Source organism: Rhinopithecus roxellana, chromosome 1, assembly GCF_007565055.1.
Source record: "Rhinopithecus roxellana isolate Shanxi Qingling chromosome 1, ASM756505v1, whole genome shotgun sequence".
Classification (NCBI taxonomy): domain Eukaryota; kingdom Metazoa; phylum Chordata; class Mammalia; order Primates; family Cercopithecidae; genus Rhinopithecus; species Rhinopithecus roxellana.
Window position 1 is genome coordinate 192,848,773 of NC_044549.1, and position 15,074 is coordinate 192,863,846.

General features: G+C 45.8%; 1 protein-coding gene across 6 annotated transcripts; it reads left to right on the plus strand.

Moving 5' to 3' along the window:
* Nucleotides 1–335: 335 nt before the first annotated feature.
* Nucleotides 336–14,860, plus strand: SLC25A38 (solute carrier family 25 member 38). Of its 6 annotated transcripts, none has more exons than XM_030935088.1 (9): nucleotides 4,050–4,925; nucleotides 5,327–5,526; nucleotides 6,497–6,524; nucleotides 6,630–6,751; nucleotides 7,663–7,747; nucleotides 8,678–8,857; nucleotides 9,091–9,259; nucleotides 11,662–11,828; nucleotides 14,026–14,860. In XM_030935088.1, the coding sequence occupies exons 3-9, from the start codon at nucleotides 6,510–6,512 to the stop codon at nucleotides 14,146–14,148; spliced, it is 861 nt and encodes a 286-aa protein (XP_030790948.1). In that variant the 5' UTR covers nucleotides 4,050–4,925; nucleotides 5,327–5,526; nucleotides 6,497–6,509; the 3' UTR covers nucleotides 14,149–14,860. The 6 variants fall into 6 exon arrangements, with proteins under 6 accessions (XP_010369820.1, XP_030790962.1, XP_030790948.1 ...); XM_030935094.1 differs by having other exon boundaries at nucleotides 4,908–4,925; nucleotides 5,423–5,526; XM_030935090.1 differs by having other exon boundaries at nucleotides 4,050–5,526; nucleotides 6,432–6,524.
* The last annotated feature ends 214 nt before the right edge of the window (nucleotides 14,861–15,074 follow it).

Consider the following 15,074-nt stretch of genomic DNA (forward strand, 5'->3'; position numbering starts at 1 on the left):
TTCAGCATTTAAAGGGAAATATGGTCCTGAAAACAAAACAAAACAAAACAAAAGCCTGTTTAAGGAGAAAGCATTCCACACTACCTCGGTTTTTAACATAAAATAATTAAAATTAATGTATCAATTAATAAATCAATAGCCCCCGTTGGCTAGTGGCTGCCTTACTGGGCAGACCAAGTCTGGATTGTAAATACATTCAGACGTTCCACGCAAAAGCAAAGTTCCCCGCAGACGCCCCATTAAGCTCTGGGTTCAGGGAAGCGCGGACCCTGCAGTTCTGGGCGTTTTCACCAGGTGGCACTCAGAACACTCACACGTGACAAGTGTCCCACCCGGAAGCGAAATCTCCTCTTCTACAGAGTTCGTCCGGCGCTTCCTCCATCCCCGGTTACACAGAACCTCATCTCCTCCGGTGCTGAAGCCTGCGGCGGGGCAAGATGGGCGGGAGAGCAGAGCCGCGGAGTCTGCGGCGCCGGTGAAGAGCGGCGCGTAATTCCCGCCGCGGGATTGTTCCGCGCCCCCAGCTCCTGGACTAGCAGGCTCCAAACCCCGGCGGCTGCGTGCTTACAGGCACAGACGTAAGAGAGCCCTCGGCTTAAAGCGCTTCGCCGGGCTAGCGCCATCCACTCGCCTTCTTCAAGGCCTCCAGGGCTGGGCCCAAGCTCCCGTCGACGGCACCCTGGGCCCAGAGCACTCACGGGCCCCATCTCCAATGATTCAGAACTCACGTCAGTCGCTGCTGCAACCCCAAGATGTCGGAGACACGGTGGAAACGCTTATGGTGAGGGCACTGCGGGAAAGGGCAGGGGTCCGAACCGCCACTCTGGCAGGAGAATTCGGGGCGTTACTAAGCCTCGGCGACCCTTTTCCGCGCCCCAAGGTGCGCTCAGGGTTGAGGATGGGGCAGGAGAGGAGTTTTGACTAACGGGATTGAGAAGGGGGCGGGGAGTGAGGAGAGGCCAGGAGCTGCAGGCCAGCCCTGGAGGCAGGCGCTGCAGGGCTGATATCCCGGTAGAGGGAGGAATTGCCGAGGCCTAGGCGGGACGCGTGCCGGGGAGTGTGCCCACGCGGCCCCCACAAGGTGGGAGTAGTCTGCCAGGAGTGGCGGAGGTGGGAGGGCACCCGGGCAGATTTGGGACGGTCACAAGGCCTGGTAATAGCGCTGAAGCTGAGAAGCCGTTGATGCCGCCGCAAGCTGCCCGGTATCGCTGTGCTCCCGCAGGCCGCGGTGCTAATACCTGCCGGCCAGGCGTGGCGGCACCTCTGAGTGCCAACTTTCCGGCCCGTTAGGACGGCGCGTGGTCACCTGGCGACCCCACGCTTCCTCCGGCATTCGATTGGTCGCCGTGGCCGGGCCGCCGGGCCGCTATTGGTGGAGGCGGAGGCGGGGCTGGCGCAGTGGTTGCCTGGTGGGTGGAGTCGGGGTGCAGCCCGGCCTTAGACGCTGAAGGCCTGGGGCCCAGGCAGAAGCCGCGGCTCTCCCTCTGAGGACTTGCGCCCGAGGTAGGGGCAAAATGCGACTTTTTTTTTTTTTTTTTTTTTTTTTTTTTTTTTTAATCCTTAAAGGCGGAGACGGCGGTAGTGGCGACTTAACGTTGACGTCTTTGAAAACCTGCTTATCTTTTTCAGGGCTCTCCAGCCCACGCCTCCAGATGTGAATTGGACTTAGGATACTTTTATCAGGGCAGTAGAAATTGCTTGTGGATCCAGTTTGCACTCTTACGTGCTACTTATTTCCTTTGTGTGCGTATTATTGTTTTTGCCCTCTTCTTTCGCCCCTTAAAAAGAAACTACTTTTTTAGTTGCCTTGAATATCTTTGAGGTTTTTTTTTTTTCTTTTTTTTTTTTGAGACGGAGTCTTGCCTCTGTCGCCCAGGCTGGAGTGCAGTGACTCCATCTCGGCTCACCTGCAACCTCTGACTCCCAGGTTCAAGCGTTTCTCCTGTCTCAGTCTCCCAGGTTGCTGGGATTACAGGCGTGAGCCACCACGCCTGGCTAATTTTTGTATTTTTAGTAGAGAGGGGGTGATGTTGGCCAGGCTGGTCTTGAACTCCTGACCTCGAGTGATCCTCCCGCCTCGGCCTCTCAAAGTGCTGGGATTACAAGTGTGAGCCACCGCGCCTGGCCTTGAGTTACTTTTTGAAAATTAAGTTCACTCGCAAAGGATGTGTGCCATTCACCATTGACAAAAGTCTTAAGACCATTCGATATTACCTGTTGGAATGGTTTTTGTTGTTGTCTTGTTTTTGCCTATTAGAGGTTGATTTGTACTGCTAGTATAAATAACATCTGCTCTGTGCTAGTGGACTTGGAAAAGTACAAAGCTAAAAAAGTTATTGAGCCAATAACTTTTGGCTCAATAACTTGAGCCAGTAACATGTCTAATCGCTGTGCTGTGAAATAAAAGACGTTAAGAAGATATTTCCTGCAATCAAGGGTGGGAAGGTGAAGAACAGCAGCAAATTTGTTTTAAAACAAATTCCACACACCACCTGTGTGAGCACTGCGGCAGCAGCCCCTAGGAGAACTGCCCAGAAACTGTAACTGCAGGTCATTCCTATGGCCTTGCTGGAGCAAGAGGCCTGGAGACAGGTGGAGGAGATTAACCTATCCTGGGATGAGCCTTGCAGGACCCACCGAGCCCTATCCTGTGGGATTGTGCTCAAAGGGAGAGCTTTAGGTTTCCTGTTAGGTGGCAAGATTCATTCTGTTGTCACTGCTGAACACCTACTGTGCACCAGGCTCCAAGGTCAGTTCTTGAGATATCACCATGAAGAAGACAGGCACGAGTTGTGACCATTCTGTCTTAGACACGCAGTCATAAGGGAGCTGGGGACAGGTGCTGCTGCAGAAGCCCGAAGGAGAGGCACTGAACTTGGACATGGGGGCGTTGGGGAGCAAGAGGGGAGCTAGAACATAACTACATGTCAGTTTTCAGAGGTGAAAGTAAGGTGGAGTCCTCCAGTATGGCTGCAGAGTGTGTTAGTGGGAAGGTGAGAACATAGGCCAAAACAAAACAGTAAGCAGGAGCCCTGTGATACATGAAAGGCCTCGCAACCAGCAGTTTGGACTTTATCCTGAGAGGAATATGAACCAATTAAAGGGTGTTGGTTTGGTTGGGCTTTTTAAAATTATAATTCAATGAGTATTAATGACAAATTTGTGGGATACTCTGTAGCTCCTAATACGTTTGTCATTACTTGTATTTTTATTCCATCTTTTTTTTTTTTTTTTGGTCTTGTTTTTTAAGCTAGTAACTTCAGATTTCACAAAACATTATCTTTCATTGAAGGGTTTTATTCCTGAAAACAGTGTGATCAAATTTGCAGTATTAAAAGCTGACTCAGGCTGGGCACAGTGACTCACACCTGTAATGCTAACACTTTGGGAGGCAGAGGTGGGCAGATTGCTTGAGTCCAGCAGTTTGAGACCAGCCTGTGCAACATAGCGAAACCCCATCTCTACAAAAAATTAGCTGGGCATGGTGACACACACCTGTCGTCCCAGCTGTTCATGAGGCTGAGGTGGGAGGATCAACTGAGCCTGAGAGGTCATGGTTGGCAGTGAGCCATGATTGTGCCACTACACTCCAGCCTAAGCATCAGAGCAAGACCTTGTCTCTAAATAAGTAAATAAATAATAAAACAAAAGATGACGCTGGCTGCAGGGTAAAGAGTGGATTAGAGGGGTCATATAGATGACAAATGGGTAAAAAAGTAATGGCAGTCACCAAGGCAGGAGATAACAGGGTTCTCAGCTGGAATGAATTGGTGGATTTGAGAGCTGTTTTAGAGGTAGAGTGAGCAAGTGTGGAGAGGCCAAGTCCAAGGATGGTGCTCAGGTTTCTGGCTGGGTGGCTCGAGAAATGGCAGGGCATTCACTGGGACAGGGCACCTTGGAGGAGGAGCTGGTTGGAGGTGTGGGAGAAAGATAAGTTCAGGTTTGGAAATGTCATCTGAGGTGGCCGTGGGACATCTGAGTAAGTGACTGTGTGAGACTAAGCTCCAGTGAGAGGTTGAGAGTGTGGAGGGGGGTGGAAATGGGACCCCTGGAAGTAGATAAAGAGCCATGGAAGTATGGTTCATTTAAGGGAGAGGCCAGAGAAGTGGGAGGAAAACCAGGACAGTATTAATCTCTGAAGCCAAAGGAAGAGAGCATTGCAAGGAGGGAGTGATGGTGAATAGTGGAATGCACAGAGTGGCCTAAGTGTCCTGGATTTTCACTTTAGACTGGGTGGTATGGTGAAAAGAGTATGAACTTTAAGTCCTGGCCAGTGGCTTCAATTCCTGTGACATAGGACACATTTGTAACTTCTGTGAGCTCCAGTTTAATCTGTAAAACGAGTTTAAAATACCTAGCTCATAAGATGCTATGAGATTTTGAGGTGCTGTCTATAGATGCCTTGCCCAGTGCTACTCTGGGAGTAGAGTTGAGGGTGGATTGGCATAGTTGAGATTGGAGACTGCTGCAGAGGTCATTAGGATGGATCAGTGGAGGCCAGACTGGGAAGACTGAGGGCTTGGTCAGTGGGACTTGGTCATGAAGCAGCAGGCATGGTGAGTTTTATGTGTCTCTGAGGTTTCCAACCTGGATTCCTGGAGTATCCCAGTGTGGACTGGAGAAGAGGCAAGTGCATGAAGAACTGTTGACCAGGTTTCTATTTTGGACATGTTGAATTTGAGATGCCTGTGGGCCATTTAAGGGAAAACAAGGAGACATTAGCAGAGTCCGGGGAGAGGCTGACCTGGGCTGGTGATGTGGGCGTAACCAGCATGTGTGTGAAGCCTGGGTATGGGTGAAGTTACTCTGAAAGGAGATAAGAGGAGCAGTCCTATGTGAAGGGCAGGCCAAGGAGGAGAAGGAGAGAGAAACCAGAAACTGCGAGGAGAGGCACTCAGCCATATGGCATGTACCAGAGAGGCCAAGTAAGATAAGGACAGAGACAGGAATGGGGTCCTGGGGTACAGCAGGTGCTTGGTGAGCCCTCAGAGGCTGTGTTAGTGGAGGAGATTTAGCTGGATAGCAAACCGGGTGGAGGGACTGGCACAGAGCAAGTGGAGATGGTGTAGCATCAGGCTGGAAAGATGGACGCTTTGGAGCCTGTTGCCTGGCAGAAGAGGAGATGCCAGTGGGAGCGAGAGGCCCAGTGTGTGAAGAAACGGGGCTCATTAATGCCACAAAGTCTTGGAAAAGACTAGAAACACAGAACTCATAGGAATATTGGTTGGCAGAACAGCAGGGCACCTCTTGGGGAGCAGGAGTCGATGTGGATACAGACTTGCTGAAATATGCACACCTTACTTGGTTCTACCTGTTGTCTTATCAGACTACCCTTTGGTACTTCAGAAGTTATTGGATCGTGGTTGTAAACTCCGGTTTTTAGTGACCTGACTTAGTTCCCCCCACCCTCTGCCTCCAACAGTCTTATGAGGAATTCCAGTTATAACTGGCTCCTTTGGTGGAATTTGAGATGCACTCTCTTCTCTGTTAAGCAAATGCCTCAGATTACAAACATTTCAGTTTCAGGTAAGTAGTTATGTGATGTGTATAATGGAAACTTTATATATATTCATCTTAATGTTTTAGGGCCACAATGTGTCATTTGTTTAAAAATAATTATGCAGATGCCACTTAATAAAGGAAGAGGTCTTTGGGGATGAATTTGCCAAGCATTTTTGGAGAAGATAGCTATTTATTTATTTATTTATTTATTTATTTGTTTGTTTGTTTGTTTGTTTTAGGGAAGGGGAAATAAGGGGAAGAACGTCACTGGTTGGATTTTAAGTACTTTTTCACAGTCATTTGTGATACTCCTGGGTTCTAGGGGTCTATAAAGAGGATGCTGTCCTGTAATGGTAGTGCCAGTGCTGGAAGCTGCGTCTCCTGGAACATGCATCTTGTGGAACACACTTAAGGGAGACGCATTTAGTCTTTGAAGGAGTTCCACCCTTCCAGGTGGTGTCTGTAGATTAGCCAGTGTGTATGATGATTCATGGGTTGAAGGAGAGGCAGCAAAGCCAGGAGAGGCTACTGGTCTGTAGGACTGTGTGATCTGCGTAGGGCCCAGTGAGCTGGATGGTTTAAGAGAAGGGGAAAGTTTTAAATGAAGGAAATACTAGGTTCTACAGGAAGTGGCACTTAATTTTACACAGTGGTTGAGCTTAAGGTTTCATTTGCTTTGGCTTGGTCCTATAAATTGCTTTGGTCCTATAAATACCTATAGGTCTTACAGTGAAGGGAGCCTGCACATCATCAGTTCAAAGTGAAAGCACTACATTCAATTGACTTTGCTTTTGCAAAGATAGGGAGATGACCAGTAACTTTTTGAGTCAGAAGAAATAGGGAAGAGCGGTCAGTGGCATGGAAATAGTTTTGCTCCCACTGAGCAATATGTGTATCAGCAATACTAAGACCAGAGATACCTCTTGCAGCCTACAGTGTCCTCAACAACATTCCAGTATTTTAAATTTCTGGCTATACTTTTCCCTTCTCCAAGATATGAAGAAAACATGAAGCACCACCAGGTAAGTTTCTAAGAGACCATTATAAAGGAATTCGCTGATCAGGTGTGGAGAAAGGTGAGGCTCACACAGGCAGAACTACTGACACAATATTGTCTTGTCCTGCAGTTACATCCAGTGATCAAGGCTTTCCTGTGTGGCTCCATCAGTGGGACCTGCTCTACCCTCCTTTTCCAACCTCTGGATCTCCTTAAAACACGCCTGCAAACCCTGCAGCCCTCAGATCATGGGTAGGCCCTGCATTTCATTGGGGGAACTGATTTCAGCAACTTTTCAGACACAGGAATATCTTTACTGTGTTAAGTCAACTTCCATTCTGTTTGATGTTCAGAGAGAAACACAGGCCATGCCCAACTTTCATATATGTTCTCTGAATTGTTTTTATATTTGACATTTCTTTTTAAGTAAATGGGGTTCTTTTCTGAGCAGCTTCCTGGAATCTGCCTCAGTGACATTTACACTTTATTGTGTTAGCTTGTGTTATTGTGTTATAACTGTATTGCCTGGCATTAGAGTAGCAGGGGATTTTCTGGAAATAACATCAGTATTATCTGTTTTTGTTTTTGTTTGTTTTTTGAGGCAGAGTCTCGCTCTGTTGCCCAGGTTAGAGTACAGTGGTGCGATCTCGGCTCACTGCAACCTCTACCACCCAGGTTCAAGTGATTCTCCTGCCTCAGTCTCCCAAGTAGCTGGGATTGCAGGTGCTCACCACCATACCCAGCTAATTTTTATATTTTTGGTAGAGATGGGGTTTCGCCATGTTGGCCAGGCTGGTCTCAAACTTCTGGCCTTGAGTGATCTGCCCACTTCAGCCTTCCAAAGTGCTGAGATTACAGGCATGAGCCACTGCACCCAGCCTGTATTGTCTGTTTTGTGCCCGGATATTGAGTTCTGTGCTGTGGGAAGTATGCAAAATGTACATAAAAAAAGGAGGTAATCCCACTCCTTTCAGTATAAATGGACAAGCAAATATGTGTGTGCCAACCTATGAACACATAGAGTATCTCCAAGGTGCATTGTAGAGATTGTTAAGTGTCCTAAAAATGAATCTATAAAGGAAGTCTTTGAGTGGGAAATTGTTTTATGAGGAAGTGATCTGAGTGATTTTTTTCCTTCCTGTCTCCATTTTGTCTGCTTTCAGGTCTAGACGTGTTGGGATGTTGGCTGTACTCTTGAAGGTGGTTCGCACGGAGAGTCTTTTGGGCCTTTGGAGAGGGATGTCCCCTGTAAGCTGCCATCTGGGTCTAGGTTCTCTTGCACCCACTCCTTGATAACCAGCCATTTCTCATCCACCTTACCAGCTCTTAAGGATATGTGAGAGTCAGAAGTGGTGGGAGTACCTATGTGGTCTTCCTACCCATCTCTCATACTACCACTAACTTCTGTTTGAAGGCTCAGGGATATGTTGCATCTGCACATTATGCTTAGATGTGATTTATTAGTGCAGCATAGTCTCTACAGCAGAGGTACCTAATGTCCCACCTGTCAGAATGCCCTTGCCCTAATCACTTCAGTAAAAGTGGGATGGTACCTCCACACCAGCATTTCTTTGCTCAAAGGCTTTTTCTGGCCTTAGGGACCCACACCAAGGAATTAGTGCCCAGCCCAAACCCAAATCAGAAATCCATATACTGATTTCTCTATTATCCCAGTAATGTACTTCAGAATAATTTTGTGTTTTGTTTTCAAGAGTTATATAACTCACTGTGGGTTTCTTTGCAGTTTCTTTGTGATTAGATTTAGTTCTACATTTTTAGCAAGGAGACCACAGAAGTGATATTGATTTCCTAACCCAAAGCAGTGTGTATTTCCAAACCCACGGAGTCCTCAACCACTGAAAGATGAGAGTTGGTGTTTAAAATCCCATGTCCCTCCCCGCTCAGTTGGAGGAATAACTCTGAGGTGTGTTCTACACTGGTTCCCAGAGTTCCCCAGTGAGATTAAGTTGCCCATAGAAGTAATTGGTTTTATAACATCCTTTATTGACTGCCTTCTCTCCTGTCTTACGTCCCCCACTTCCCTATTGGTGTTCCTTCCACACCTTAAACAGAGTATTTACATGCGAATCATCTTGGGGTCTTTTGGGAAAACCCAGCTAAGACAATACTTAAAGTGTTTGGTCTTTGATTTTCTTTTCTTTCTGACCTTCTCTGCAGTCCATTGTGAGATGTGTCCCTGGCGTTGGAATCTACTTTGGCACCCTCTACTCTTTGAAGCAGTATTTCTTGCGAGGCCATCCCCCAACCGCCCTGGAGTCGATCATGCTGGGGGTGGGCTCTCGCTCTGTTGCAGGGGTCTGTATGTCACCTATCACGGTAATCAAGACGCGCTATGAGGTAAGTTCGGACTGCTTTAGGGCCTCAGGATAGTTCAGCTTAGCTACTGGGCTCCTGGGGAGTGACCACCGATGTCAACTCCTAATTCGTAATCTAACATAGACTCTGATGTGGTCAGCCAAGCCATATGTGAATTAGAGCCCACGGTAATGCCCCATAACCTGCAGTCTGCTTGTTCAGTGCTCAAATGGAGCACCTCCATGCGAGTCACTGGTTCTGTGCTCTCTTTGCAGAGTGGGAAATATGGCTATGAGAGTATCTACGCTGCCCTGAGGAGCATCTATCGCAGCGAGGGGCACCGGGGCCTCTTCAGTGGCCTGACAGCAACTCTCCTTCGAGATGCGCCCTTTTCAGGAATCTACCTGATGTTTTACAACCAGACCAAAAACATAGTGCCCCATGGTAGGGATAAAGCAAGATGTGGGGAAGAGCTATCCTTGAGCTATCAGATCCTCACTGTTTTCTCTGGGATATGAGACTATATGTTTCTCTTAGCAGAGTGTTAGGAACTGAGCCATATCATGATTGTGTCAGGAACTGGGATGCAAAGGTGGATGTAACAAACTTGATCCCTGCCCTTTGGAGTTTACATCATATTAAGGCAAACAGTATTTACACCACTATAATTTGGGGGAGTGAAGATAGGGTGGGTGGGAGGGAAATAAAGCATGCTTTGCAGAGTTTCTGCAACAGTACTTCCCATATTTGATCTTAAGATTGCTGGGTCCCATCCAAGGCCTCTTAGATGAGAAACCTTGGCGTACAACCTCCGAATCTGTATTTTTCAAGAAGCACTTGATGTGATTCTTGTTAAAGTCTGGGAAACAGTAGTAAGTTAGGAGTCTGAAGAAAAATAATATTTTCATCTCCCTTGCTGTGTTCCCAGTTAACATAGTTTTGAGCCCTCCATTTAGGTGGAGATGAAGGTGCCAAACTGCAGTCACTGGGGGAGGCCCACCTCACCCCACCAGTTAGCTCAGGTTGGGCTAGACATGGACTAAATTGGTGGGCAGTAAACGTCAACCCAAGTAGAACAAGGTATTGCTAGAAACACATCCATAGAATGAACCTGCATGCAATAAAGTGTCTATGGATAATTTGAGCAAGGAATTGCAACCAAGGTCCTTTAATTAGGAATGCCAGAATGCCCGCCATCATGACGTGGTGACCAGCTACAGCTGGAGTGCCTTGGGAGATTTGCTGCTTCTACCCAGGCACCAGAAGGTATAACCCTGCAGGTCACAGCCTTATTTTGTGACAGAAAATTAAGGTGACAAGGAAGCATAGATGGGTAATTTTTAACTTCTCAATCCATCTTCAAAAATTTCTGAGGCCCATCACTTCTCAGCCTTTTGGCTAAGATCAAGTGTAAACATTTCTGAGGTCTGGTGCGATGGCTCACACCTGTAATCTCAGCACTTTGGGAGGCCGAGGTGGGCAGATCTTTTGAGGTCAAGAGTTCGAGACCAGCCTGGCCAACATGGCAAAACCCAGTCTCTACTAAAAATACAAAAATTAGCTGGGCATGGGTGGCACATGCCTGTAATGCCAGCTGCTTGGAGGCTGAGGCACTAGAATCACTTGAGCCTGGGAGGTGGAGGTTGCAGTGAGCTGAGATCACACCACTGCACTCCAGCACCCCAGCCTGGGTGACAAAGCGAGACTCCATATCAAAAAAAAAAATCGATCTGGTATTTGGAAATAAACTTGCAAAAAAGCCACAAGAATAGTACAATGTACATATTTTTTTCCTGCTCTTTGAGGGTAAGTTGGAAACGTGGTGCCCTTTTACTTTTGAGTACTGCAGTGTCTGCAGTGTCTATTTCCTATGAATAAGGACATCTTTTCATATAACCATCTTAGGAAACTCAGAAGTTTAACGTAGATATTTTTTTTTTTTTTTTTTTTTTTTTTTTTTTTTTTTTTGAGACAGAGTCTTGCCCTGTCACTCAGGCTAGAGTGCAGCAATGTGATCTTGGTTCACTGCAATCTCCTCCCTGGTTCAAGTGATTCTTGTGCCTCAGCCTCTGGAGTACCTGGGATTACAGGTGCACGCCACCATGCCTGGCTAATTTTGTATTTTTAGTAGAGACTGGGTTGCACCATGTTGCCCAGGCTGGTCTTGAACTCCCGGGCTCAAGTGATCCTCCCGCCTTGGCCTCCCAAAGTGTTGGGATTACAGGCATGTGGCCCAGTTCTTTAACCTACAGTCCGTATTCTGATTTCTCTAATTGTCCCAGTAATGTACTTTGTAGTAATCCTGTGTTTTATTTTCAAGAATATAGGACAGTTACATACCTCATTGTGGGTTTATCTGCAGTTTCTTCATGATTAGATTTTTAGCAAGAGGACCACATAAGTGATGTATCCTCATTGCCTTATATCGGGAGGGTCATAACATCAATTTGACATATTATGAGTGATAGTAATACTTTATCACTTGGATAAGATACTGACAGGTATCTTCCCGGAAAAGTCACCTGTTTTTCCCATTGTAATGTCTAAGTATCTTTGTGGGAAGATAACTTTGAATCTGTATAAACATCCTTTTTCCCACATTTTAAAATCAGTCAGTGATTCTTGCCTGAGTCAATTATTGTGATGGTGGTTTAAAAAAGGTGCTTTTCTAACTCTATCATTCCATCTACATGAATTTACTAGTTGCACCTTTAAATTTTGAATTTGTAGCCTTATTTGAATCCAGACCTTTCTTGGTTTGGGGAAGAATTAATGGGCAACTTGCACTGACCTTTATCTGATTAATGTAGGATCCATAACCACATGTTACCTTTGTTCTATTTCAGACCAGGTGGATGCAACCCTTATTCCTATTACAAATTTCAGCTGTGGGATATTTGCTGGTATTCTGGCCTCACTGGTAACTCAACCTGCAGATGTTATCAAAACTCATATGCAGCTTTACCCACTGAAGTTTCAATGGATTGGTCAAGCAGTGACACTTATTTTCAAAGTAAGACTACAGAATAAGTACTGGTTCTTGTGGTGGTTAAGGATCTTTTTCTAGAGCAGTATTTCTTACCCTTCACTCACATTAAAATTGCCTAGAGAGCCGGGCGCGGTGGCCCAAGCCTGTAATCCCAGCACTTTGGGAGGCCGAGACGGGTGGATCACGAGGTCAGCAGATAGAGACCATCCTGGCTAACACGGTGAAACCCTGACTCTACTAAAAAATACAAAGAGCTAGCCAGGCGAGGTGGCGGGTGCCTGTAGTCCCAGCTACTCGGGAGGCTGAGGCAGGAGAATGGCATAAACCTGGGAGGCGGAGCTTGCAGTGAGCTGAGATCCGGCCACTGCACTCCAGCCTGGGTGACAGAGCGAGACTCCGTCCCAAAAAAAAAAAAAAAAAAAAAAAAAAAAAAAAAAAAAAAAAACAATTGCCTAGAGAGCTTTAAAAAATCCCCATGTCCAGGTTAAAATCTAGGCCAGCTATATCAGAATGCCTAGGGGCATGAAACCCCAGCATATTTTTTTTCTTTTTTTAATGTTTCCCAGTGATTTTAATATATATGTTTTAAGGTTGAGAACCACAAAACATGTTTTATTGAGGGGCAGAGACATTTACATTAGGAACACCTGTGACATTTGTTAAACATTGCAGATTGCTGAACTCTACCCCAGACTTACTGAATCAGGAAATCAGGGTGAAATTATTACTCTAATTGAGGACCTAGGGTACCTAGGGTAAAGTACTATTTAGTCAGAGGGAAAAAAAAACCACACACACACATTGTTTTATTCTAGCAGTTTGCTCTAATATACAGGTGTCCAGTCCTTTGACTTCCCCGGGCCACATTGGAAGAAGAATTGTCTTGGGCCACACATAAAATACACCAACACTAATGATAACTAATGAGCTAAAGAAAAAATGTCACCAAAAAAATCTTACAATGTTTTAAGAAAGTTTACGAATTTGTGTTGGGCTGCATTCCAAGCTGTCCTGGGCCACATGCGGCTTGTGGGCTGCGGGTTTAACAAGTTTGCTCTAATATAAATGGACGAATGGTATTATTGAAGATAAAAAGTATGGTAGAGGCTGGGTACGGTGGCTCATGCTGGTAATCCCAGCATTTTGGGAGGCTGAAGCAGAAGGATCCCTTGAGCCTAGGAGTTCAAAACCAGCATGGGCAATGTAAGGAAACTCTTATTTAAATTAAAAGAAAAAAAATTACAGTAGCTGTATACTATCCATAAGCCACTGGGTTGGCTCTTTTAGAACATGTGTTGTTATCACAAAGCAGATATTCTTGCTAAAGGTAAACGTTAATTTGTGTTCTTATCTCTATATCTAAAATCATAACAGTTTTAAAATAATATTTTCTTTATGTGAAATTTCAAATCATGAGGGAGGAGGAAGGGGGATTTTGTCTTTAATTCATATGAAGACAGGGCCACCAAGAGCATACAGTGAATTACAAAAAGATATTCCCTCCTGATAGACAAATGACAAGAAGGCACCTTTTCCTTCAGCCTGGACCCAGGATCCAGGGCTTGGCAAGCAGGTTTCTGCCTGGATTTCATTTTCTACTTGGGGCTTAGTGCTTCTGTACAGTATACAAACTGCACAAGGACACAGCAGCCCTGCATAAAGATTTTCAGCTAAGAAATTCCCCTAGAGCAGGCCTATAAAGGTAAGCCCAGCAACTCCAAAAAAAAAAAAAAAAAAGGCTTTTGGCCAGGTGCGGTAGCGCACGCCTGTAATCTCAGCACTTTGGGAGGTTGAGGTGGGCAGATCACAAGGTCAGGAGTTTGAGACCAGCCTTACCAATATGGTGAAAACCCCATCTCAACTAAAAATACAAAAATTAGCCGGGCTTGGTGGCAGGCACCTATAGTCCCAGCTACTCGGAAGGCTGAGGTAGAAGAATCGCTTGAACCCAGGAGACAGAGGTTGCAGTGAGCTGAGATCACGCCACTGCACTCCAGCCTGGGCAACAGAGCAAGACTTCATCTCAAAAAAAAAAAAAAAAAAAAAAAAACTTTTAAGTTCTTTGGTTGTGTTCTTGGACCCATTATTCTTACTTTGGGCATAAAGTTTAGAAACTAAGTCTTAAACATGGAGTAACAGAGACCCTCACTCTGATACCAAGTGGATAATTAATTGTATTGCTACTTCACTTCCAGAGTTTTGACATTTATTTTCACCATAGGACTATGGACTACGTGGCTTCTTCCAAGGTGGCATCCCCCGAGCCCTCCGCAGAACTCTAATGGCAGCAATGGCGTGGACGGTGTATGAAGAGATGATGGCCAAGATGGGCCTGAAGTCCTGACCAAGAGAGGACTGGGAAAGGGTGAAATCTATTGCCCTGCTTGGTTTCTGCCAAGGGCTGCTGCTGCTGCTTACTATTCTGCAGTAAGATGAAGTCCTACCTGGAAAGCCAGGCAGAAATTGTGTTGCCTTTGCCTTCGGTAATCCCTTTAAGGAGAAAATATATGAACCTGATTTGAGCCTTCAGAATCTCCAAAAGAGGAGTCACCAATATATAGAGCACACTGGGGTGTTAGGAGAGAGCTTTGCATACCCTGAGAGGCTACTTGGAAAGGCATTTTCCCAGGAGAGCTCTGGCAGGTGGCTGCGCTTCAGCCCTGCACCTACACCACAGTGTGTCCTTGGGTATGTTCTTGGGCAAGGAATCGCAAAGCCAGAGAAGCTGTAAGCTGCCTGCCAGGCCTGAGGAGCTCCAGCCAGGGAAGATTGGATGTGAGGAGAGGAGTCACTGTCACCAGGTCACAGAATGACTGAGGTGATGGTAGGATGAGAGGAACAGATGCCCTTCTTTAATTGGTTCTTAATCAACTTCTCAGAGGCTCTGGAGAACGGGACAGTGGCTTTCTAGCCTCTGAATGTCCAAATAAAATTTTTTGGTCTTGGCCCCTGTACTGTTTTACCTCTAAATTCTGGCATTTTTTTTTTCCTGCAATTAAAGTGTTTTACTTGATTTATTGAACTTTATCATTGAAAGCTGTTTGGAAAACCTAAAAGGTGTTGTCACAGTTCTTTTTTCTTTACCTGTGCCTTGTAAAAATGGACCAAACCCTTTTCTAAAATAATATAGTTCTAGGGTAGCTGGTTCTTGACCTGTGTAGGTCCCTAAAACCTAATTTCTTTTAAGAAAAAAACAGCTTTACTGAATGATGCAACCACTACTATAAATCAGTTTAAGAACATTTTTATTCCCCAAACAGATCTCTCATG

Excerpts from the sequence above, each read along its gene's own strand:
- SLC25A38 (XM_010371518.2), top strand. The coding sequence starts at position 713 with ATGATTCAGAACTCACGTCAGTCGCTGCTGCAACCCCAAGATGTCGGA. Across the intron at positions 782-6,629 it reads ACACGGTGGAAACGCTTATG|TTACATCCAGTGATCAAGGC; the intron begins GTGAGGGCACTG and ends CTTGTCCTGCAG. Across the intron at positions 11,829-14,025 it reads CAGTGACACTTATTTTCAAA|GACTATGGACTACGTGGCTT; the intron begins GTAAGACTACAG and ends TTTTCACCATAG.